The sequence below is a fragment of the Callospermophilus lateralis genome, chromosome 4 (assembly GCF_048772815.1).
Source record: "Callospermophilus lateralis isolate mCalLat2 chromosome 4, mCalLat2.hap1, whole genome shotgun sequence".
Taxonomy (NCBI): Eukaryota; Metazoa; Chordata; class Mammalia; order Rodentia; family Sciuridae; genus Callospermophilus; species Callospermophilus lateralis.
In genome coordinates, this window is record NC_135308.1 from 267,817 (window position 1) to 294,527 (window position 26,711).

Here is a 26,711-nt window from a genome sequence, read left to right on the forward strand (position 1 = left end):
GATAAATACAGAATAACCTTATGATTTAAAGGAAAACTAGTATTCAACCTGGTACTCTAAACTGAAGCAGATTGTCCTTTAATGATGAATAAAAATATTTTTATATATGATAAAATTCTAAAAAGCTGTTTTCTGTGCCTCATTTCAAAGACAGTTACTCAATATAGAAGAAAAATAAAACAAAGGGAGCAGAGTTTGTGGACAGAAACAGTGGCTCTAACTACAGAGCTCAAGAAAGTTATGCTGACTCTGCAGTAGATCTTGAAAATTGTTGTGTTAGCATACCTCAGTCGTACCTTTAAAATGATGGTTTAATAGGAATATTAGCTAGTGAGTAGTCAGTGATTGAATGTAGGAAAAGTTAGAAGATTCTAGTGATCTATTTTTCTCACCACACACACAAAAAATGAATATTAGATTAGAAAATACAGAAAAAACAAAGTGATGAAAAAGGAAGTAAAAACCCACTAAACAAAAATAATGGAAAGTCAAGTTCTGCATATGAAACACAGTAAAATGTGCACTTTTTGTAACATTTGATGGGATAGAAGAAAATAGCATTGATTGTTCTTGATGGAAAGAACATCCCTCCATGAGCAGCATTCATGTCCTGATATTGGATGTTAGAAAGGCTAATAAATTAGAGAAATGAATCATTCTTACTTCTGGTGTGTGTTTTGCGATGAAAATTATTTTAAAGTCAAATTTGTGAAAATGCTTACTGGTTTTTAACCTTCATAAATTTTCTGTAGACAAAGAATGCAACACATAATTATTTTTAAAAGAAAATAACTAACTGATGAAGCATGAACACGGGGACTTGTAACTATTAAATAATAGAGTCGGGTGTAGTAGTCTGTACAGATGCTGATACTCAGAAATAATAAAGTGTCCAATGTAGATTAAGCAGGAAATCACAGAACATATATCATTATGATTACATAAATGACAATCAATTAAACATTAAAGCCTTTTAATATTGAACTCATTAGTCCTGAAGAGAAAGAAGTGGCCCCATAAGCTAAATTGGTTTTCCTCCCTCTCTCATTGCAATTGCAAAAAATAATGGGAACACCTAATACATTGTAAAGGGTCTTCTATGTATATATTTCAAAATTATGGTCAATATGATACAACTAGTAGTAGGTATGGCTAAATTTAGTTTCCTTTTAGAACTTTACATAGTTGCAGATAGAGCAGAGGCTGCTGATGGGTGTAAATTTTGGAAACTATAGTTTTATATAGTCCTGGGGATTGAACCCAGGAGTGCTTTGTCATTCATATATATTCACAATTCTTTGATATTTTACTTTGAGACCTGGTCTCAGTTACCAAGGCTGGCCTTGAAGTTGTGATCCTTCTGCCTCAGACTCTATAATTTATGAGATTACAGGTATGTACTACCACATCAGGCCTGGATACTACCATTTATTTTTTTACATGAATCTAATAATCAAAACTATTTTAAATATTCCTGCCTTTTCTTTGAAATAAAATATTCAATACTACCTTTCCAAATTGGTTTTCACCATCACATTCTTTTTTTCAACAGGCCAATCTTTATGTTGTGCAGTTATACATTTTTTTGATCATAAAAAGATATACTCAATAGATTGTATTCTGAGTTAGCAAGTCAATTTTATATATGTTTAGAAAAACAAATTGCCATAAATTGTTCTGGTCATGCTCTTAATAGAAGTACCTTCCTCTTAGTCATCATCAAAAGAAAATAGGAGGAAAAAGTCAAAAGCTAAGATCCAACAGTTGGCTAGTTGTTTCAACCAGATGTTTATGATTTTATTGTTTCTCTTTTAAATTTCTTATTCTGATTGTTCCGATGGATTTTCCTATGATATTTAATAGCTCAATTTAAAAGCACTAGTATAGTGAAAAGTGGATGCTAAGGGAAATAAATATCTGGAACAAATTAATATTATTCAATATGTTTCTCATGATTATATACAGCTTCCTCCTACCATTCTAGAATTGCAATTCATAGAGCTTTAAATGACTTCTATTCCTCACTATATTTCACTAATCAGCACATGCAGAAATAATTTCTCAACAAATTTATATTAAATAAGTAGCAATTTAGAGAAAATCAGATATAATTCACACCTGTGAAATTAAAACAACATATGTGGCAGTTTGCCAAAGAATACTTGGCATATTCAAATAATAAAATGAAGAATTGTTTCTTTCCTTCATGTGATAAGGCACAGTTTATTGTCATGTTGTTTCAAAAAAACACTGATAGTTTCCTTATGAAAAAATAGTTGTTATTGTTTAACATGGATTTTAGTTGATTTTTTTTTAATATTTACCCATTTATCTTGAACACTGAGAAGGTATTTGCTGTGGTCAAACACAGTGAGATACTGATCAATCAATTGTGTTTTCAACTAATGTTGTAAAATGCATCTCTGAAACATTTGCAATTGTTTTCATTTTATATAATAGCATCATGCACACTCAGCATGAAAAGAGGTTTCTCATTAATTTTGGTATTAATACTGGGTTAGGTACATTGAATAGATGTTGAGAAAATTACATCTATAATGGTGGAATCTCCCAATTCTTTGTTTTAATTTTTCCTGTGGTGCTTCTGCTATTGGTATTAGTATGTTAACTTTAATTTGAATTGTCCTTACAGTTTCTTAAAACATAAGACACTTAGAATTGAAGAAATCATATATAGCGTGTTTATTTCATAAACTGATATAAGATTCAATGAAAGACTTCAGCATTATTAATCAAAATTCCATTAAGTCACAATGTGAGATACAGTATTAAAATCTTATATAGCTAAAGGTTTTTTAACAATGGATTATAGGCACCCTAAGCAAGTATGTAGTTCTAATTATTCATTTACTTAACTTCATTCATTCATAATAAAATAGTTGATAAAAACCACACATCAGAGTGTCTGTTTTTGAAAAAATTGTTTGGTGAATTACTAACAATGCAGCATGCAATTTTTATTTATTATTGGTTCATCATACCCACATCTTATCCACATAGTAATATTGTTATAATATTCAATAAGTTGTAGCTAAAAACATGAAAAACCACTTACCATATTGTACAGATTATACAAATTTATGCATTTATATCTCTTTTTATACATTGGCCTATTTCTGGTATTTTTCTATAGCATTATAAAACAGACTAAAACAACAAGATAAAATGACTTTGAGTCTAAGGCCTCTTACTATGAGAGTAGGTAGAACTTCTAAGATTACATTTTAAAAGCCCTGGTATAGTTTAGATGGTAATGGCTTAGAATTTATGATTCTTATTTTTTTATATATATTTCAAAGGTGATATTTAGTATTTCTTATATTCCTCACAGTGCTTAGATTAATGTATTGCCATTTACTTTGGGACTCAACTATGTGGAATTGATTCTGTTTAGTAAAGCAAAAGCAAGAGTGGATCTTTAAAATATAGCAAAGACTCTATGAGAATGTTTTGATTTTTAATGGGAAGAATTGCTACTGATCACAGAGGGAATTTGAATATGTGACTACATCTTGATGATACCCATTAATCAGAAATGGTCTGAACTGACAAGATCAAAACCATTAGAATACCATGAATAAAGAGGCAGATTTAAAAAAAAAATAGGTTTGTCTTGCACCATTTTGAGTCTCCTATTAGAGTACAAATTATAGTATTTTTTACCAGGGAAAGGACTCAAAATCATGTAGCTGTATTTTAAGCCTCGTGTATTCACACAAGTCACCATCAATCATAATACCATTGTAGGTAGAGAAGTGTACATCTTCACAAGCAGAAAAATCAAATACAAAAAGTGCAATTTGCCTTATGCAAAAAGGACCTCTTCATTTATGTCATACTTCTTTTAGCTCCCAGGTTACATTCTTTGGGCTCAAGATATTCAACCAGAAGAAAGCAGAGTTCAACCAGTAGAAAGTGTGAGTTCTGCTGTGCCTAAAAAGGTCTGGTTTTTGACTAAAAGCTTTGCAACATTATTTACATTTGTAGGGCTACTCTCCAGTGTGAGTTCTGCTGTGGCAAATAAGGTATGATTTTCGACTGAAAGCTTTGCCACATTCTTTACATTTGTAGGGCTTCTCTCCAGTGTGAGTTCTGCTGTGGCAAATAAGGGATGAGTTTTGACTGTAAGCTTTGCCACATTCTTTACATTTGTAGGGCTTCTCTCCAGTGTGAGTTCTGCTGTGGCAAATAAGATGTGATTTTTGACTGAAAGCTTTGCCACAATCTTTACAGATGTAGGGCTTCTCTCCAGTGTGTGTTCTGCTGTGGTGAATAAGGCTTATTTTTTGACTGAAAGCTTTGGCACATTCTTTACATTTGTAGGGCTTCTTTCCAGTGTGAGTTCTGCTATGGCAAATAAGGTATGATTTTCGACTGAAAGCTTTGCCACATTCTTTACATTTGTAGGGTTTGTCTCCAGTATGAGTTCTGCTGTGGTGAATAAGGTCTGTTGTTTGACTAAAAGCTTTGCCACATTCTTTACATTTGTAGGGCTTCTCTCCAGTGTGAGTTCTACTGTGGCGAATAAGGTGTGGTTTTCGATTGAAAGCTTTGCCACATTCTTTACATTTGTAGGGCTTCTCTCCAGTGTGAGTTCTGCTGTGGCGAGTAAGGCCTGATTTTTGAGTAAAAGCTTTGCCACATTCTTTACATTTGTAGGGCTTTTCTCCAGTGTGAGTTCTGCTGTGGAAAATAAGGCCTACTTTTTGACTGAAAGATCTGCCACATACTTTACATTTGTAGGGCTTCTCTCCAGTGTGAGTTCTCCTGTGGCAAATAAGGTCTGTTTTTTGACTGAAAGCTTTGCCACAATCTTTACATTTGAAGGGCTTCTCTCCAGTGTGAGTTCTGCTATGGCGAGTAAGGCCTACTTTTTGACTGAAAGCTTTGCCACAATCTTTACATTTGTAGGGTTTCTCTCCAGGGTGAGTTCTGCTGTGGCTAATAAGGTCAGTTTTTTGACTAAAAGCTTTGCCACATTCTCTACATTTGTAGGGTTTTTCTCCAGGGTGAATTCTTCTTTGGTAAATAAGGTTTAATTTTTGACTAAAACCTTTACCATATTCTTCACATTTGTACAGCTTCTCTTCAGTGTGAATTCTGCTTTGCTTAATAAAGATTGATTTTTCTTTAAAAACTTTATCACATTCTGCCCTTTGGTAAGGCATCTCTCCAGTGTGGTTTCTTCTGTGATAAATAAGATCTTTTTTTTTTTAACTAAAAGCTTTCCCAAATTGTTTATATTTGTAGGGCTTCTATCCAGTATAAATTCTCTGGTGATGAACAAGGCCTGATTTTTTATGATTTCTGGTGTTCACTCTCACTTGTAGTTTTCCATATTTTCTTTTGTTGTAAATAGTCAAGATCACAACTTCTATATTTCCCACTTATCACTTTGTGAAGTATATGTTTTATGCCCTTCTGTGGTGAACATTCTTGGGTATCATGAGGAGTTATGGCTGAAATAAACAAAAATATTAAAAAAGCAATACCAATCAATGTATAACACTCAAGTATAATAAATTGATTTTTATATTTTTAAATTCGTGTGATATGACGATTTCTTTCATCGACAAATACACGTTTGTTTATTTCCTAAATATATCATGGTATTTTAAACAATATATATAAGGTAAAATGACTAAATATAATAAATTAACACAAAAAAAGAATAAATTAACACAATCATCAGTTTTGTTCTTACAAGGTATTGTATTCCTTCTATTAGCATTTATGAAGAACATAATACACTCACCATGTGGTAAAACAACACTCTTGACCCTCTTATGCTCAATAAAATACAAATATGTGAATTTGACTATAATATCAACCCTACAAAAAACACAGTACATGGTGAGCAAAATTTTACTCACTTAATTTCTGACTTCCACATGTGAATCAAATGCTCGTGCAACTTTATCTCTGCCTACTACATTTCACTTAATGCAAAGTCGTGCATATATTTCTTATAACACTTTAAGAGACAAAATATTTTTACAACTAAATAATAATAGTATATAAGTACAATATTTTTACTCATTTGATCATTGATGGGCACCTACATTGAGTCCCTAGCTTTAATACTGAGAACAATGTGTGCCTTAAACACAAAAGCAGAGGTATCTCTTCAATTTTCTGATTTAATTTTTCATGGATACATATTTAGCACTGGCATTTCTGGATTGTTTAATTTTTTATGTGTGGTGCTTGAGATTAACTCCCCAAATACTATATCACTGAACTATAACACAAGTCTTTTAAACATTGTTTGAGTCATGCTGTTTCTAAATTCCTATGACTTACCTCAAACATGAAATACTTTTGATGGCCTCCCAATTAGCAAATATTACAAGGATGCGGCACTTTTCTTGCCTATTTTTATTTATTTAAAAGTTTTATTACAGTAGAGGGGGTAGAGAGAGAAGAGGGGAGGGGAGGGGAGGGGAGGGGGGTTAGTAAAGGATAGGAAAGGCAGCAGAATACAACAGACACTAGTATGGCAATATATAAATCAATGGAAGTGTAACTGATGTGATTCTGCAATCTGTATACGGGGTAAAAATGGGAGTTCATAACCCACTTGAATCAAAGTGTGAAATATGATATATCAAGAACTATGTAATGTTTTGAACAACCAACAATAAAAAAAATTAAAAAATAAAAAAATAAAATAAAATAAAATAAAAGTTTTTATACTTTTTTCCCAAAATGGACTATATAATCTACTGTTGGCTCCTTTAATGAACAAATAAAAATAATACAGCAAATGTAAACAAAGAGAAGCATGGCTTAATCCAAGAGACAAAAAAGAAAAACAAAATTAAGAACTGAAAATTAGGATACTGGCAGTTATGAATTACTCAAAGAACACTAAATAACTATTTATAGAAAGTTTAGAGGGTGAAATTGAGACAAAAATATTAATATAAATAATCACAAATTGAGTATGTGAATAATTCTTTAGGAAAAAATGAGAGGAGCAGTCCTAGTGTGCAAAGCTGAAACTCTACCAATATGGGAGAGGCTTATCAAGCAGGACAAAGTTTAAGACAAGTCTAAGTAACTTGTGAAGTACTGTAAAAATTAAAAACCTAAAGGATATATAAAGAGAAGTGGATTGTATATATATATATATATGTATATAATCCAAGCATGCCACAATAAAAAGCAATGATCCAGAAATTAAATCATTAATCAAAATAGAAAATAAGAAATATAGAAAACAACTTACAAAGTAGACGTATAATGAATTTTTCACTTCAAAATATTTATCATTATCAATGCATTATTGCACAACACAAAAGAAAAAAATTACTAACAGGATTGAATCTAAAAAAAGAAACTGCCAAGTCAGTTCCAGCAGAGAGCATGGAAAGAAACCAGGCACGATCTGCTCCTAGAGGCCCTATTGGTTTAAAGATGGATAATTCCCCTGCCTTTATATATCATCTTTTTACAAATTTTTAATCAATAAGATACAGTTTTAAATCATGAAATTTCCCATAATCCTTTTGGACAAGATTTGTTGAGTGAGAAAATTGTATCCTAATACTTGCCTTTTAAAACAGAAACAAAGATCTAGCCTCTCTCATATTAATATGCATTAAATATTGTTTTATTTACAGATAATGTGCTCAGTATACAACATAAAGTTAAATACTCAAAATTGGTCATCTGCATTGAATAGACATTTTATTCTCAAATAGCCATTACCAAAAAAATTAGGTAATATATATAAGATTACACACACACACACACTCACACACACACACAAAATTAAATAAATAAATGAACAAACAAATAAACCCTCATGAGTAACAAGCCCTAAAATCAACAGCCTATCTCATGCATGATTACAACAAATGGATTTGGGGTTCTCTCCTGATAATTATCTCAGTCTTTACTACACAATCTGGAGACATGCTGGACTTATGGCACATGGAAGCTCACAAAGGGCTTTAGAAAGAAGCTGAAAACACCTTACAATGATAGAACAAAATGCCCAGGTTTTCAACTGCCGATATAAGCCTTACTATACTAGTCAGTGGGAGGTGAAGGCTAAGCTACCACAGAGAGACCCTCTGGCCACAAGACTCTGGAGAGGACCATGAGGAGTCCCTGGCCAGGACTGCCAGTTTCCACCATTGCCACTCCTGTCAGTTTAAGCCACTTTCCCACCCAGTCTCAAGATAACAAGGCACACTTACCATTTCCTGGCTCTCAGGGTTCTCAGCGTTCTCCCTGTGATTTGTTTTCAGTTTCTGCATAGCATAGACACCTGGGCTCCAGATCCAGCATAGAAAGCCTACAAAGATTGAAAAAAATGGTGGGCTCCTGAGGGGAAGGGAACAGAAGGTTGTGGAAGCCCTCCCCCTCATCACCGGCTGCGTGAGGATTGGACACTTCTCACCTAAGAGACTGATTGGTCAAGGCTTCAGGCACTGCCTCCAACCTGAGCCAAGTGGGTGCAGAATCAAAGGCTGAATGACAGGCTGCTCCACTGTCATTGTTAAAAGACTACAGATCAGGGCTGAGGATATAGCTTAGTCAGTAGAGTGCTTGTTTTGCTTATATAAGGCCATGGATTCAATCCCCTGCACTACACACATACACTCGCACCAAAGGATTAATTAAGTAAAGGACTTTGGGGTAGAGCCCTTCCCTAGCATGGGTGAGGTACTGGGTTGAACACCCAGCACCACATTAAAAAACTAACCAACAAACAAACTACAAATGGTATTGTGTCCATCTACAAAAAAAAATATTAAAAACAAAAATAAAGACTGTGTATTGGACTTGTGCCCCTTCACTACAGAACCCATAAACATTTTTATATATAATTTATACATATATGTCTTCAGACAGTGTATAAAATTCTCCCATGTTGGCTTTTCAAGTAACTTATATTACAGGTATGCTTCACAACCCTGAAATCCTCCCCACATCTATTATTATTATTATTATTATTATTATTATTATTATTATTATTATTATTATGTTAGTGAATGTGGTTATTTTAAGGCAAAGTTTTCTTCCAATACTAGGATAATATCCCAGAGGGAAGTGCATTGACACTTATAACTGTTTATAAGGTTAATGCAATTTTTGAATAAATATGTCTATATTTTTATTTATGAAAATGGTATCACAAGTTTAATATTTTTTTTAACTTTTCTGTTCTTTGTCTCATGAAAAAACAGTTTGAGCTTTAAACTCATTAGCAATGTCCCCATATCCTTCCCCCAAAAAAAGTGACTCACAGGTATAATTCAAATTATTGAGACTCATAAATTTTGGATCCTTTATTTTAACTAGTGAAGTCTATAGATTTTCTTTTTATTTTCATCCTTAAAATGAAGCCCACTTTTTAGAGCTTTCTTATTGTGTAACTGACCTCTAATATTCTGCATATTTTACCCCAAATCTGATCACTTTGGACTATTGATGTCTTGATGGAGGGGATCTCAAAGTGGTCATACACAAGGCAGGAAATGCATATAATAAGATGTAAGACTGGAGATTGCTGAGTATGTAGATTTTGCGTTACAAAATAAGTATTGGTGGACTACATGGGAGTAGGGAGAAAAAGAGCAATAAAAGAAAGAAAAACTTGAGCAGTAGAGGGGTTCATATGCTACAAGTCTACAATGATGGTATGAATGTAGAGGGGTAGTGTTCTTGGAAGCAGCAATAAAATTTGGGGGAAAGAAAAAGTTAATTTTTTGCACAGTTCCCAAGTGAGAGAGCCAGGTGAATGGGCTCTGTGTTCAACTCTTCCCGCCTAGGAGTGGAATTTATAGTTCACAGGGTATGTCTCAATAAGTAGTAAAACACCATTTCCATGTACCTTTACACTTTGTCATGGCTACAAGCTGACTTCGACAATTCCAGTCACATTACATCTTTGCACTTGTTAGTTATTCATTTATTAATTAATTTATTCCATTATTTATTTGTTCCTTTATTAATTCACTTTTTTTTTAGTTGTCATTGTTTTTACATTACTGGTGATTATATAATTGCATAAATATTCTGAATGTTAACTTTTTCTTAAATATTGTTTTATGTGTTTATTCATAAATTTACTTTTCATTTAAATGTTTTTTCCTTGGCCAAGAATGATTTATATTAGACTTTTATCTTTGTTTATTTAGACTAGATAAAATCACATTATTCCAAATAATTCAAGGATCTATCATCTTAGCAGAACCCTAATCACCCACTAAAGTTGACCCAGTCTAGGTCAACTTACAGCTGTATCAAAACTCCTCTTTTTTCTTATACAAAACTTAATAAAGAATTCCTCTCTCACTTTTATATATTGGAGAGCAGACTAACTTCCCCAAGAAGCAGTTAATAACCTAGATGAGTTTTCCAACTAGCTCACTATTACTTTTAAATTATTTATGTCCTTGACACTAAGAGTGTCACTGATTACTTTTTTATTTTTGCAAGATCTCTCTCTCTCTCTCTCTCTCTCTCTCTCTCTCTCTCTCTCTCTCATACTACAAATTGAAATCAGATATGCTTTTTTGCTATGAAACACTCTCAGCCTTTAATAAAATATTCTATAAAGCAAAAGGGTTTTGCTTATTTTTTTAAGCCTCACTAAGTTGCTGAGGCTGGCTGACTTTAGTCTAATGTTATAGAAGTTATATATATGTACCATTGTACACTCACCAGGAGTGTATACACAATAACAGTAAAGCAAAACTGAATGAAAAAAATGGAATGAATGAATGAATAAATAAATAAACAGACAAAAAAGTACAAAGATTTTATGTGATTGGAATTGTCAAAGGTTGATTGTGGCCACACAAATTGGTAAAGCTACTTGGAAATGGTTTTATACTACCTACTGAAACATACACTGTGAATGATCAATTCCATTCTAAGGAGGGAAGAAATAAACAAATAATCCATTCATCTGACTCTTTCTCCTGGGGACTGTGCCAGAGTTACCTTCTTTTTTTTCTACCTTATTTCTGCCTCCAAAGAAACTACCCCTTGCCCTCATGCTACCATTGATCCACCATTAGACATTTTAAATCTGAACCCTTGAGTTGGTCATTCTTTCCCTCTTTCCTTCACAGCACTTTTTTTCTCTACCTTTATTTCACAAATACATCCACCAATCTCACATCCTGACCCATCCCAGTTCTGCCTTTTCCATGGATTACTTTGAGATCCCCTCCACTCAGATATCAATAGTCCAGAGTAAAGTCAGCTTAGGGTGTTATACATGCAGGATTTTAGAAGTCATTTACATAACAATAAGCTTATAAAAAGTGGGATGTATTTTATCTGAGGTTAAAAAGAAAATCTACAGAATACACTGTTTAATTGAAGTGTCTAAAATTCATCAATCTCAATAATTCGGAAAAAGAAATCCTATAAAAGGAGAATAAAGAAAAGAACATAATACAAAAAGTGACAAATTTGAAGACACACCAAATGTATATATCCAAAGAGTGTCATATATTAGTGTTTTCAAAAGACAAATTAATTTGAAATAAATGTGGTTAATGTGAGATGTAGTAATTATTTTTTAATTATATATAATGATAGTATACATGTATATCTACAAAATGCATCTCATATAATTATGAGTATACATTTCAAGAAATGAATGCTACAGTAATTCTTTTTTTTTAAAATTTTGCTAACAAGTTTGAGTTTGCACACTGGTCTCCTCACTGGGCTGGGAGCAACTTGAGGCCTTGTTTATCCTGTGTCTGCAGAGAAGCTTGACACCAAACAGGCCCTCCATAAACAACCTCTAATGGTAAATAAGTAAATGCATGAAAGAAACAATGAATAGATTCTTTGCATGAACAGCTGTGCTGTAGAAAGGAGTGGACCTGGGATGACTTCAGGTCAGACTCCAAAGTCAAGGCCCTGCATATCAGAAGCAAATCTTACCTACAATAATTAGATTGTAAAAGGCTAGACTTTTCCAAACCAAGGTACATGCACACAGTTAGATCAGCAGTATACAACTTGTCTGAATATCTGCAAATTGTGGGTGTTTCTACATTTTACTGTGGCACCACCTCCTAATGACTTATAATCATGTATCCTAACATGAAAATGACAGACTAGTATCTTTGAGAACTGTTTGTCCAAATGAAGTATCTGGAAATATGGCAAAGCTTTTTGAATTTGATGAGCTGAGTGGCATTGGGGGCTTGCTTCATCTTTCAGCTGCAGGTGGCTGTTCACCAGCACACTATCCTCATTACCATGTCTGTTAATGTTTGCTCATTTGACATTTATCTGGCATTTATTATATGTCATCATTATATGTCACTGACATGTGTTTGCAAATGTCACTTATTGTATTATATTACTTCTTTCCACCTAAAGATTGGAAAGAGAATAGGAGAGTAAATAAACCACCATATGAATTACCACAGTAGAACCACCATTATAATCAGCAAAGAAATGATGTTGGTCTTCTTGTGGTGCAGGGAATACAGCCAGCCTTCAACTGCAGTGACATGAAATGTTCTGGCTGCATATGTGTGGCCTTCCATAGATTGCAGGAAGCATGATTCTAATATCTCAGATAGTCTTCCTGATGGCTAAGAGAATCACAGTAATTTTTTTGTAAATGGTTTTATCAGAACATGGCTATGCTCACCATGGATACTCTGTGCTGCTTCTGAAGCCCAGTCACACAGCACAAGCCACATGGTCTGCTGAGACTTTATGTCCAGTACCTCAAGGAGACATTAATTGATCCCACTTTGAAAACAAAGCCCATCAACAGGATTGTTTTCCCTATGAGCCAGTAAAAGGCCGAGAAAAGAGCTGTAGCACTGACCTTGCTTGAGTGAGAGAGCCTAAGAAGGGTGTAAGTGAGACTGAACTGGGAGGGCAGCCACGCCACCACTTTTCATTTATTTTTATTATTTGCTTTTATTTTTTAAATACATGACAGCATAGTGCATTACAATTCTTATTACACATATAGAAAACAATTTTTCATATCTCTGTTTGTATATAAAGTATGTTCACACCAATTCATGTCTTCATACATGTATTATAAATAATGATGTCTATCACATTTCACTATCCTTGCTAACCCCCTGCCCCCTCCCTACCCTTCCAACCCCTCTGCCCTATCTAGACTTCATCTATTCCTCCCAATCTCCCCCTCCCTATCAAATATGAGTAAGTCACGTTATATCAGAGAAAACATTTGCCATTTGTTTTTTTGTGGATTGGCTAACTTCACTTAGAATTATTTTCTCTAACTCCATCCATTTACCTGCAAATGCCATGATTTTATTATCTTTTATTACTGAGTAATATTCCATTGTGTATATATGCCACATTTTCTTAATCCATTCATCTACTGAAGGGCATCTAGGTTGGTTCCACAGTTTGGCTATTGTAAATTGTGCTGCTATAAACACTGATGTGGCTGTGTCCCTGTAGTATGCTGTTGTTAAGTACTTTGTGTATAGACTGAGGAGAGGAATAGCACAGTCAAATGATAGTTCCATTCCAAGTTTTCCAAGGAATCTCCATACTGCTTTCCATATTGGCTGCACCAATTTGCAATCCCACCAGCAATGTATAAGTGTGCCTTTTCCCCACATCCTCACCAACACTTGTTGTTGTTTGTCTTCATAATAGCTGCCATTCTGACTGAAGTGAGATTACATCTTAGAGTAGTTTTGAATTGCATTTCTCTGATTGCTAAAGATGATGAACATTTTTATATATTTGTTGATTAGTTGAATATCCTCTTCTGAGAAGTGTTTATTCATGTCATTCTGGGCCACCAGTCTTCCTAATGTAGCTCTGTGTTAAGTTATTTCATTGTGCACCTGCCCTGTCACCCAGGGAACCAGGGCAAGCTGCCAGACTGAGGGCTTTGGCATCCTGTGTTTTCATTGAAGGCTGATGTCTGGGTCAAGAAAACTACAGCCTCGGGGTTGTCTGGGCCTTGTGTGGACCGACTGAGGGGTTTCCTTCAACAGGAATCACTGGGGCTTTCTCAGAGGCATCTGGTCATACATATGTTCCAGTGGTGTTCCCACCTTCTGCTCAGCCAGATCATCCTGAGAGCCACAGGAGTTGGTTTTCCTACAGGGCAGAAGAGATGGGGGGTGGTAGCATAAGGGGCAGGAGCCCACTTGGAAGACACAGCATAGAGATGGAGGGCAGTGGAAGGACTCTTGTAGAGGTGGCACCTGATGCAGCCACACCTCCTCCTGGATGGTGGTCTGGAAGAGGCAGGGGAGGCTCAGGGCCCTATTGCTGCATGGTCAGAGATGTAGAGGTGATAGGGATACCAGGGCTGGAAGGAGGGCGAGGGGCTGGGATGAACATGGAGTGAGCAGGGCAGGGGCAGCTCAGAGCCTCATTGGAGAGGCATCATCTTCATGCGTGTGGCCATACCTGCCTCCTGCCATGGCCTTTTTGAGGACACCTCATAGCAGAAATCAACATTGTCTGGGAGTCCTAAAGTGAGAAAGTCACAGGTGGACACAAACATATCACCTACTTGGAAGAGAACAGTGCCTCAGAAAACATTCAGCATCTGGGTGCATGGTCCAAGGAAGTGTCCCCTAAAGAGTGTCCAGGGGCATGTGCCCTCAGATCCCTTAAGTGCCTCAATGCACAGTTGTCAGGCAACTGAGGACTGCTGAACCAGAGTCTCCAGGCAGGGCCAGAATCTTCCCTGTGACATGTTCCCTGGGCTGATACCATGTGCCCAGCCTGGAAATCTGCTGTTGGGAGGGGCTTTGGACCTGCCCAGGGCCGATTCTGTGGAGACCCAAACACTTTCTTTTTTTTCCAGTCTTCATCCTTCCAACAGAGTGAGTTTTTTTAAATATTTTTTTTTTCTTTGCAGCTTTGCTAGCCTGCTGTTTCCCTCCATGTGGGATGGCCATCTGAGGGTTTGGATAAACTGTAGCAGAAAGTATGACTTCTGGACAGCAGCTTCCCTTCTTTGAGGGAAAACCTGGGCCTGGAAGCCAGAGAGCAGCTGGCAAACAGAGCAGGTTCCCTGTGAGTATTAAAGCTGTTCTTCCACATGGCTCCTGGCATCCAGCAGGACAGGAGAACACAGGCTGCGCCCAGCACCAGGTGGTCGCCTGCTAGCATGGCCTTTGGTCAAGTCCTCATGGACATTTGGTCAAGTCTGGTCACCTGTTGTCATTAATTAATTAATAAATTTGTTTGTTAATTAAATTTTATTTTTAAGCAGCATTGGCAAGAATTACCACACAGCTATCTTAGGATGACCAGTGATCACATGACACAGTGATCTCTGAATAATTTTTGAGAAATGAAGGCACAGTGCTGTTATCAGAGATAGGTACTAGCTAGGAATAATTATCCTTTACAAACTCATTAGTCGACTACATTCATAGCAAGTTCCCCAGAGAGTGTTTCCCAGATGTGGCTTCACTATATGAGTTCATAGCAATGTAGAAGATGACTCCTGTCCCCACTGCCTTCCTCTTTGCAAATTTTCTCAGAATTTGAAACAGCCCATGGGTCTATATCCAGCACATGGTAAAAGAACAAGACAATGTTTGCCCAGAGCATGTCGCCAATCACTGGCACCAGTGTAGGAGCAGAAGACACATATGGGATGTTGGGATGTGTGCCCCTCCTTGAAACCGTCCTGCCCAGAACCCACCAGGAGATGATAGTATGGATGCCCATGCAGTTTTCCTGGCCGTACTTTTGAAGAGCCCAGCCTGCAGCAGCCTCGCGGAGGGGTGGAGACAGTGTTAATTCCAGCACTCTGCAAAAACCACAAGGAAAGGATGAGGATGGACGCTACAAGCTGCAGGCCTACACACTCTTGCATCAGGGATAAGGAAGATGCACAGAGAAGTGTTCTGTCAAGGTGGCTGGAGGTAGCAGATGCTACCAGCTTCCTCAGGTTTCCTTCATGGCCTCCAGCCTTTGGACTGTGTTTTAAGTCACTATTCACTTAGCAAGAGGGTTTTTCCTCTGGCTTTGTCTCTGATGTGCAGTCACAGTGTAGATAGAGCCAGGAGGGGTCACAAATCTCTGGAAAAGAGAACCTGGGGTGGCTGGACTGTACATGTACTGAAGGACTTGCCCACAAGGTGTACAGCACTGGCTTCACATATGACCCACAGAGACCGAAGTAAGGAGCGAGTGCTGCTTTCTCTTTCTGCTTATCATGAATTGTTTTCTAAAAATCTCATTTTGGTCTCCTACTGATCTTCCTGATTCTGGGCTGACTATAACCCACTTCCTTAATGACACTGATTGCCCAGCTTGCCAAGGGCAAGATCCAGAGAACTAATTTTAGACCTCTCCCTGGCAGTGCCCTACATGTTATATCACCCCAGAGGGCAGGAAATTGGAGTTCTGTGATGGCCTTGCATCCACTCTGCTGGAGGGCCAGAGGTGCAACCCCTGGCCCTTCTCAGGAGGAGAGAGCCAGATCACCTGGGTAGGCAGGCAGGTAAGAAGAGGAGCTGGTCAGTGCCATGTGGGGAAGGTGAAATTCTCCCTGTGGGAACATTAGGGAAGGCCTCCAGAACACGGCATTTCTGTGATATGAAAAACAGCAGCATAAGTTCAGAAAAGCATGGGCCCACCCTCCCCTTCGACCTGCAGAGAAACCACCATGTTTACCACACAGGCCCTGGGGCCCTCTGTCTCTGTTCAGTGTAGGAAAACCTCAGCAAAATAGGCTGTGGAACCAGAAATCTGTTTCTATTTTTTTTTTTTTTTTTTTTAGAGAGAGTGAGAGAGGGAGAGACAGAGAGAGGGAGAGAGAGAATTTTTAATATTTATTTTTTTAGTTATCGGTGGACACAACATCTTTGTTTGTATGTGGTGCTGAGGATCGAACCCGGGCCGCACGCATGCCAGGCGAGCGCGCTACCGCTTGAGCCACATCCCCAGCCCCAGAAATCTGTTTCTATTAGCACACAGCTTACCTCAATGCAGGAAAGCTCTGAACCCACTACATTGTTTAATAATAAGTGATTTTCCTAAGGACTTATTAAAGAAAAAGCAGAAAACATGGAAGTGGCAAGTTTATGAGAATCTGTCAAAGAATTAGTTAATTCTGATGATCTTGGGGGAATCTGAGCATAAGATGAGGGGTTAGCATTCATGCCAGGGGAGGTGAGGTCGAGGGGACTTGGGTATTTAAAGAAGATATTCCTGAGATTACTTCTAATATCTTAGTCCTGGAGCCTACTTAACTTTCTGGATTTTTCTGACTCAGGGAAAAGCCAGATAAGCATCTTGAGAGTGTCCTAGATGGGGTACCATTGGCATCTTCTGGAACTCAAGTCTTTGTGAGATGGACTTCAACTCTACCACTCTCAGGGGAATCCACTGTGACTAGGATAGTAGATGAATGGTAAAACCACTGAGCCCTAAGACGTAACTGTGGCTGGTGGACTTTCCTGCCTCAATCTGTGACTCACGGTAGCAAACAGAAAAGCTTCCAGAATCCTTCAGCCTATGTGCAGTAGTCAAGTAAGTGCTATTTTAATCCAGGAAAAATAAAGTCATAATAGATTCAAAGGATAAATGTGAGGTACTGATGTCCTAGGGTGTCTATTCAACAGTCTGCAACCTGCTTCTAATCTACATTCAGAGTGCCACCTCAGCCATGCCACTCAGGGACCACAGAACCTGTTCCTTATCCCCTCCAGGGCATCCCCACACTGGGATGCTCCTTCATCACCCCCACAGATACTCTTGTTTTTAAAGCATGCCAGATACAGAATGTGGTAATTCCCTGATCAAATAATTTTCTTATCAGTTTTAAAATGTATGCTCACTATTAATTTTGAATGCTGTCCAAGCACCCCACAGGTTAAATTTACCTCTCACATCTCTGAGAAGTAAGTGTGCTAAAATATTTTCATGTGGGAGATTTATTCTGGACTTTAACCTTTAGGTAATTTAAAAACTAAAGAAAATTTTGATGAAGCTAGCTCAGCATGATGACAGAGGTACCACCCCAGCAGGTACAGGGGATCCAGCCCAGATCCTGCAGTCAGCCCCTTGCCTAGTGTACATTGTGTTTAACAAACCCAATATTAATGAATAAATAATGACTTGATGAGTTATTAGGTTTATATGACCTGAATAAAGACCTCTGATACATACTCCAACTCCCTTTTCCAGACAAATTTTAATGGTATTGACCAAGCTGTGTTCCTTAAGATGCTAAAAGGTAGAAAAAAAACCTGGTGCTCTGGTGCATGCCTGTAATTTCAGGGGCTTGGGAGGCTCAGGCAGGAGGATCATGAGTTCAAAATCAGCCTCAGCAAAAGTGAGGCACTAAGCAACTCAGTGAGAGAGACCCTGTGTTTAAATATAATAATAATAATAAGAAGAAGAAGAAGAAGGAGGAGGAGGAGGAGGAGGAGGAGGAGGAGGAGGAGGAGGAGGAGGAGGAGGAGAAGAATAGAGCTGAGGATGTGGCTCAGTGGTCAAGTGTCCCTGAGTTCAATCCCTGGTTAAAAAAAAAAAAAACAGGAAAAAATTTTGTTGGTAAATATATTTTGAAAATACTGAAAGTCATGTGCCACTATTTGTTCAGTGTACAGAAGGGCTCTGAGATTTTTTCTTATATATTTCTCCTCACACATCTCTTTGGTTTTTATGGCTTCCAAATGCCACTATTCCCAAAAGTTTGGGGATTCAGATAATGAAAATTAGGCTGGTTCCCAGCTTGTCCTGCAACTGATGCAAGATTAAGCTATCTCCATATAATTCAATCCAACTTTCCTCAGGTTTCCAAATTCCTGTTGTATGATGCCTCTTCTACTATGTTTCTAATCTTGTCCATGTATAATTTTGAAGAAAAATCCTCTTCTTTTGGGGATTTTGGTTGAGGAGGTAAGAAAGGCCAATGTGCATGTGCCTGTTAGCCATTTTCATATGGAAGGGTAATGAACCCAGCCTAATTCCATTTTAAGATTGAGAGTCATCTCATCACAAAGTCATGAAAAGCTAATTTCTCTTTTACTATAAATCACTGTGATTTCTATACTTGTTTGGATTTCCTGCTCATGCCTTGAACTTACCCATGCCTGGCTTTCCCTAACAAGATAACAAACCTCAAAAAACTTAGTGGCACCTCATAAATCCTGGCTCCCTTTGACCAGATAAAAACACTCTCCAAAACCTCAGCAGTGCCTCATAAATTCTGGTTTTAAGTTCTGAATTTACTCCCTACCTTGAACTATCATGTCGTGTAGATCATTAACCTGCTATATGCCTTTGTATTATGCTTGTCAAAATCCTGTTATCTGTAGTTGTTAAGACACCTCCATTTGCATATTTTTATACTAAAAATCCTTGTTCCTGGAGAGCTGGGAGGCAGATATGTAGCCATGGGTATTCAGGAGATACAGTTGCTGGCCAGCTTTTGTGTACAAATACAAGCTTGCTTTAATTTGATTTAAAATTGGAGTTGGTGGTCTTTTCTTTGCATCAAGGTTAAATATCTGGAGACTCCAGTGAGACAAGACCACCCAAAATTATGAAACTGAATCTTCACTCTGGGCTTCCAGGACTGGAGTGCTGCCCCAGGGAGTGTGCATCTTGAGAAGTTCCAAGGCCCTGGGGTGAGCCTTTAGTGCATCAGATTGATGAAGTAAACTTCCACACTAAAACGATTAGCAAGCATTTGGTGAAGGAGGCCTTCATGGGTAAGTGGCACTCTTATAACATCTGGTATTGGGTTAAGAGAGATCTCTTCTGGGGACAGTGAGATGCCTGGCGAGGCACATACACACTCCTGTTCAAGACAGTAGTGAAATGTTGCACTGTTTTCTGATATTGGTTGGTAAGATTCTTTTTTTTTTTTTTTTTTTTGCATGAGGGAAGACAGAGAGTTGTCTGATGAGACACAACACACTCCTGTCCAGGACAGTAGCAAGATATCACACTGTCTTTTTTTATTGGTTTGGTGGAGACAGAGAGGTATCTGATGAGGCACATTGGCGCTTCTGTCTGAAGCATTAGCAAGACATTGTATAGCTCCCTGGGTTTTGGGGTCTGCTTCTTGTTCTCCTGTGTTTTGTTCTGTGTTCTACATGGTTTTTTTTTTTTTTTCTGCCTTTTCATTGTGTGTCTTCTCTAGTAGAAACTTAAGAAAATTGAACAACAACAACAAAAAAAATGGGTAATAAAACAAGTAAGCCTGATATTCCTTTGAGCTGTGTTTTAGGGAACTTTGATAAGCTTTACCCCTCTTTTTGTTAAGCAGGATTATGGAAACAATGTCTCCTTTTATTTCTCCAGTTGGCTGCCCTTGAGTACACCCACTGCAGGAGGGAGATGACTTCTGGGAATGTAGGAAATTAATGTCTCCCAAATTAACAAGTAAATTCTAACATGCCATTAGGGCATGCTGGAAACACTTACTGAAATATAACTCTTGAAAAATTCTTTGGAAACCTCTAGTCCCTCCTGATCCAGAGAGTCAGAGCCTTTGAAACAGGAGTCTCCTGTGGTTCTTTGCTAGTAAAGCAATAAACCCTCTATTTCCTTTTTCTCAAAAGTGTTTCCTCAATATTAAATTGGAATTAATTGGCTTTGGATAGGGACCAAGCTTTTTGTTTAGAAATCTTGCCACACCAGGTGGGACTTCAGAGAAGCTCACACTTCTCATACTAGGGACAGCTTAGCACTCCTAGCAACTGTACTTTCATTCCAAGGATGTAAGATGTTGAGAGATGACTCCTGGAAAGGTGGGAGACAGGAACTGAACAAGAAGAGTTATGTCTTTAAGTAAAGAGAGAGACTGAGGGACTATCAGAAACTACCGAAAGCCCTTTTGCTTCAGAGAACTGCCATCTTCTTTCTTTGCACTGTAAGGTTTGATCCATCGTGAAAGGAAGGAAGGAAGGAAGGAAGGAAGGAAGGAAGGGAGGGAGGGAGGGAGAGAATATAGCAGAGTTGCCACACAGAAACCCTTGATTTTACACTTCTGGTTTCCAATTGTAAGAGCATCTGATACACTATTTGGGAAATTTTTGGCGCCACTGATGTAGGAGTCATGGTTAAATAGGAGTTGGCAACTTGAAGATATTTTTCACTACCTGGTCTGTCTGGTTTGTCTGTCATTGTGTTTTTGTTTGTATCTGTTTCTGGCACTTAAGACATTGGTTATAATGTGTTTATCTTATAGATTGTTTTTTGACAACAGTCTTGACTGAAATGGTCACCTATAGATGTAAACATGTCTAAAAACTATGTTTTACTGTAACAATCTGGTCTTTGAATGGTTTTCTGAAATATTGTACAATCTTGCATTTGGGAATTGGTTTGTCAGAGGTAAAATAATTATTAGAAACACTACCAATTTAGATCATAGGACTAAAAAAAATGTCATGAGATAATTTGTAAGAAATATCCAAGTTCTCTCTGTTCACATAGTTAGCCTTCATAAGACAGTTTAAAATCTCCCATTACTGAAGCCAGATTTAAAGTTAGGTAGTCAGTGTAGTTAGGTAAATCAGGTCTAATACTGAGTGAAATCTAAAATGGAGGCCATGCTGAGAATAATTCCAGGACAACTCATGGAATGTCAATGAAGTCCTGAAAAGGCCCTAGGCCAAAGTCCATCCCAAAGGAATGTTAATGGAGCCCAGGAAACAGCCCCAACAGATTTGGAGATAGCCTATCCCAGAGAAGTGATAATCCCATCCCAAAAGGTAATAATTAAGCCCACCTGTGTCCCACCCCTCGGGCCTCCAACCTACATTCCATCATTAAAACTATAAAAAGGGGAAACAACCGCACTTCCACGGATTCCACCTCTTGGGTCCCCTTCTTCCTCCGGGAGAAGTCTTTTCTGCTGTCCTTTAATAAACTTCTAATTTCTACTCTGACCTTTCCTCGGTGTGCTTCTTTGGTGTTATTCTTCAACATTGGGGAAGCAAGAACTCGTCACGGGTCAACAGTGGTATCATATTGGAGGTCCCACCGAGATTCTACACTGAGGTAAGTGCTTGCACCCCATGTCTGTTTGAGGTGCATCTTTCTCTCTCTTTCTTTCTGGAGGGTAAGGTGGGCACCTGACGGCTACTTAAACGCAATTAGTGCAGCCGCCACTCTTCAAGACTCAGGTGAGAGGTTTCCCGGCCTAGGCAGCTCTCAATCACCTGTTCAATACACAGCAGGCATGTTGGGTTCTGTCAAAGCCGCTTCCAACTTTTCTGTCTGGGCCGGGAGAGCAATTGGCGTGAGTACACAGTGTCCTGAATCCTGATCTGCCTCAGATGCGTGGAGGTGGAGGAAGGAGTTTGGAACAACTGCGGAATTCTGGTCTGGGCTACTCTCAGATGATTCCTAAGGTTCCTTTCTCTTGAGCCCCCTCCCGACAGCCCTCAGGGGTATCTAGGGTGATTGGTAGATGAATGGCACTGAGGGAAAGCCCCAATCACATTTGCCTCCGTACGGGCCATGCAACACTCCCAACCTCGCATCCATTCCTCCTGGATGCTCCCCTTCCTTCGCAGGTCAGAAATGTTAGCAAATCAGATTGTAGGACTGAGAAAAAGGCATGGGATAATTAGCAAAATCTGCCCAGGTTCCCTAAGGTGCATAGGTAACTTTCAATAGTCTGTTTTACCGCCCCAATGTTTAAAATGTGCTGTGTTCTTCAAGCTGCTAGAGAGGCATTTTTAGAATCAACTTCTCCGGTAATCCACTACCTTACAACCAGTAGATATCCCTTAACCCTTAGGGGGTTCCTTTAGTCTACAAAGCAAAGGCAACAAAAGAGAGCATGTTTCTCTTTTTGCAATGGGTTTTTAGTGGCCAGGAGGATGCAGTAATGCCCTTAAGTCTGAATCCTCCCAGGGTCTCTGGCACAGGGCAAACTGAGACCCTAGCACTTTGCTAAAGGGGACCAGAAACCCCTTGGTAAAGCAAGGTGAGAGACAGGTTTTCTGGACCGTTTAGGAAGCTCAAGCTTAGGGAGACGTCCCTAATGAGAACAGTTTTCTCCGGCGCGGCGTGGGCGCCTGAGTCCTGTTTTCTTCTCACTTAGATGGGAGCTTCTCTCTCTAATACACCAGGTGCACCACTAAGCTGCGTATCAAAAAATTGGGATAAATTTGAACCTCAGATGCTCAAGAAAAAGTGCCTCATTTTCTTGGCATGGCCTCCATTTTAGATTTCACTCAGTATTAGACCTGATTTACCTAACTACACTGACTACCTAACTTTAAATCTGGCTTCATTACTGTCCTTGTGCTCAGATGTAATCAATGTATTCTTTATATTGAGATATTTTAGAACTTGTGCCAAATTCTTGACATCACCTGATGTTATGCTATTACTTAGCCAAATTTTAGCCTCAAATGCCCCAGGTATTTTTCTTCTTCTTCTCTGTAGGGAGACAGAAGTCAATTTTCTCTTTAATACATGTGCCAGGTTTTCTGTTCTCATCTCTTACCATAGACCTCTTAAAAATATCTAAACAGCCTATTACCAAAAGGTTTACTCTCCCTCAGTTACAAATAGGCTTTGGAGAGAGATTTAACCTGTTTGTCACTGAGAGAGAAAGACTAAACCTAAGAATGGTCACACAAAAAAGTGGATCTGCTCAACAGCAATTGGCTTATCTCAGTAAGAAGCTTAACATTGTAGACTTGTTCTCAAAGGTAAAAGAAAGTAAGGTACCATAATTTTAGACATTCAAACCTGTCCAATTACCAACTCAGAAAAAAAAAAAAAAAAGCTTCAAATTCCCTAGGCCTGATGTTTCTGCTCAAAAAGGCAGTTTTCCCTAGCTCATTCAGGACCTCTGCCAGGACTTACATTGAAATGCAAATAGAAGCTCACTAGGAGACTGGTCTCAGACACTAGAAAAAAAGCAAAAGTGTCTCTTACCTGAAATTACAACTTGCTTAAAGACACTGTGTTATGCTCAAATTCAGACCCCCAAAAGGCCACCAGAGACCAAGATCAATGTAAGCAGCAAAGAGGTGTTTATTGCGAGCTAGCTGGGTCCTCCATGCTTACCCAGCAACTGGTGACGCTAAGAGGCCCTGAGTCCAGGGTTTACAACAGTTTAATACACTCTCTGGGGAAGGCAGGGACTTCACATATATCATAGCCTCTCTTAGCAAATCATCACACACCACGGGAAAATCATAAAACAACTCTAAAACATAATTAGCACATTCACTGGTGGGACAAGTTGGGTAGGGGTGATTGGTCACTACAAGAGGGGGATTCATTTGAAGTGACTGGTTTAAGCCAAGAGGGGTGTACGTGCTGAACTACATGGTTTCCCAGCATAAACTACTGGGAGGGTCATCTGGCATCCCAGGCATTTCCCTGTCTTATGCTGATTGGTAGCTGCTAGGGGGTTGCTCTCGGTCCCCACCTAGCCTGAATGAGTCAGGGACACCTGGCGCAGCAGATCTCTCCTGTTATTTGTAGATAAACAACTCAGTAGGGTTGGTATGTGCCTAGGAGTGCTCTCTGGGTCTTTCCAAGGACAGAGGTCAGGCCCCCTTTCTTGGACAGGCTTTGCTCTGAGGTGGAGGCTGTTTTTTCAACTGCTGCATCTGAAAGTTCTTTGGCAAAACAAAAAAATTAAGAAAAAAATTTTAAAAGGCTCATATCTACTGTGTGAAATAGGAAGATTTGAGACAATAAACATAAATGTTAAAAACACATTGGTGGGCTGAGGTTGTGGCTCAGCAGTAGAGCACTCACCTAGCACATGGGAAGCCCTGGTTTCAATCCTTAGCACCACATGAAAATAAATAAAGGTATTGTGTTAAACTACAACTAAAATAAATAAATAAATAAATATTTTAAAAATTGGTCTTCATTGTTCCAGGGTTCTACATGCATGGATTTGACCAACTATAGATAGAAAATATTTGGAAAAAACATGCTTTTGTTCTGAACATGTACAGACTTTTTGGACTGTCATTATTCCCTAAGTAATACAATCTCACAATTATTTACAACATATTTATACTATATTAGACATTGTAAGTAATCTAGAGATGATGGAGAGTATTTGGAACAATGGTCATAATTTATATGCAAATATTGCATCATTTTATATAAGATAGTTTAGAATCTGCAGATTTTGGTGTCCACAGGGGGTTCTGAAGCCAATTTCTCACATACACCAAGGGACAAATATCCAACTTACTATGATATTGTGTTATATGGTAGGGTGGTAGGACAAAAATATTTAGCCTTTAAGTTAATATAACTGTATTTTTGCCTTAAATTTTTAAAAGAAACAAAGAGCCTCTCCCAAGTAGGAGAGTAATATTACTACTTTATATAAACACAATTATGTTTTTCTGAAATTTAAATAATAAAAATTATGGCATACCCAAGGTAACAATACTTTGGCTTTACTGAATATGGAGTGAAGACAGACTTGGAAGCACAGTCATCTCAAAATTAAAGAGTAAAAATATCAAAGCTGAATTCCATTCTTGACTGGTATTCCAATAGCTATTAAGAGATAGGAATCAGGAGTCAGATTTGAAGATGCCAAGATCTGAAATCTATAATCATTTTATTTTTAAATAAAAAATGGAACTATGTTGACTTCTGCTACTCAGAATATACAATCTTGATATCTACTGAATTCTTACTTTTAAGGTCAATGTTCAGTCCCTTCCATTCACAAATAAGCCCTGATTTAAGTTCCCTGCTTTGTATTTGATCAAAGCACATTTTCTCAGTACAATATGTATTGGTCCAAGTGTTTTATAAACATTTTTTTGTGAGAGTTTACAGGAGTAATCTGAAATCACTTCCAGATTTCATCCTGAGTCAGTTATTCTTAAAAGGAAATAGAGTTTCTCTGCCATTGTCACTTTCATTTCCCTATCACAAGTCTGATTCTAATCTCTCTCTCTCTCTCTCTCTCTCTCTCTCTCTCTCTCTCTCTCTCTCTCTCTCCCATACACACACACACACACACACACACACACACACAATCATGGACAGGATTGTCAACAATAATTACTGGCTTTAAATTCTAGGCAGGGCAAAAAGGAAAAAAAAGAAAACAGGCACAATTTTGTTTCTTAGACATGAAAATTACAGGTCCACGTAATAGCTGAACTTTCATAAATGTCTTTTAGCCAATAAGAATAAATCTCAAGACTTATCAACCACCTAGCTCTACATGGGGCTCCTAAATCTATATTTCCTAATGAAATGATCCATCCAGTGCCTGCTATGCATGGTCACCGGTATGCATTCATTCACAGATGTGCCAAGTACAGTAATGCTAGGCTCTGGAAAGTCATACAAAGAAAATAACCAGTCCCTAGAGGGACTTCTATTAGTGAAGGAAGTCAAGTGAATAGTCACAGAAACATAACATCTGGACAGTCATAACCCAAACTAAGGTGGTCTAAAAGTGAACTCTGTTTACTTCCTGAATTCTAGTCTACTCATTTGTGAACCTTGTTCTTGCACAGAAATGCTGTCATCACAGGCTACCCAGGCCACAAGCTTCTGGGGCATTCTCAACCTTCCACTTCAGATCTTAACAATTGCCCAAGCCAGCTTGAATTACCAAAGAGGAACAGATGGCTCTGCTCCACAATCCTTCCCTACTTTAGGAAGGCTAGTGATGATGGCAGCAAGCTCCCAGCAAAGCTTCTGCCTGAGCAGGGGGAACAAAACCCAAGGCTAAGAGTATTCTT

The 26,711-nt window shown here is 38.1% G+C and overlaps 1 protein-coding gene across 1 annotated transcript in view; it reads right to left on the minus strand.

Annotated features, from left to right (window-relative positions):
- Positions 1-2,688: 2,688 nt before the first annotated feature.
- Positions 2,689-26,711, minus strand: part of LOC143397461 (uncharacterized) — a 38,105-nt gene continuing 14,082 nt past the window's right edge. The window contains exons 2-3 of the mRNA XM_077109252.1: positions 8,229-8,326; positions 2,689-5,480 (exon numbers count right to left, since the gene is read on the minus strand). Coding sequence (XP_076965367.1) covers positions 4,011-5,189 — 1,179 coding nt within the window. The 5' untranslated portion in view covers positions 5,190-5,480; positions 8,229-8,326 and the 3' untranslated portion in view covers positions 2,689-4,010. The remainder of the gene's footprint in view (positions 5,481-8,228; positions 8,327-26,711) is intronic.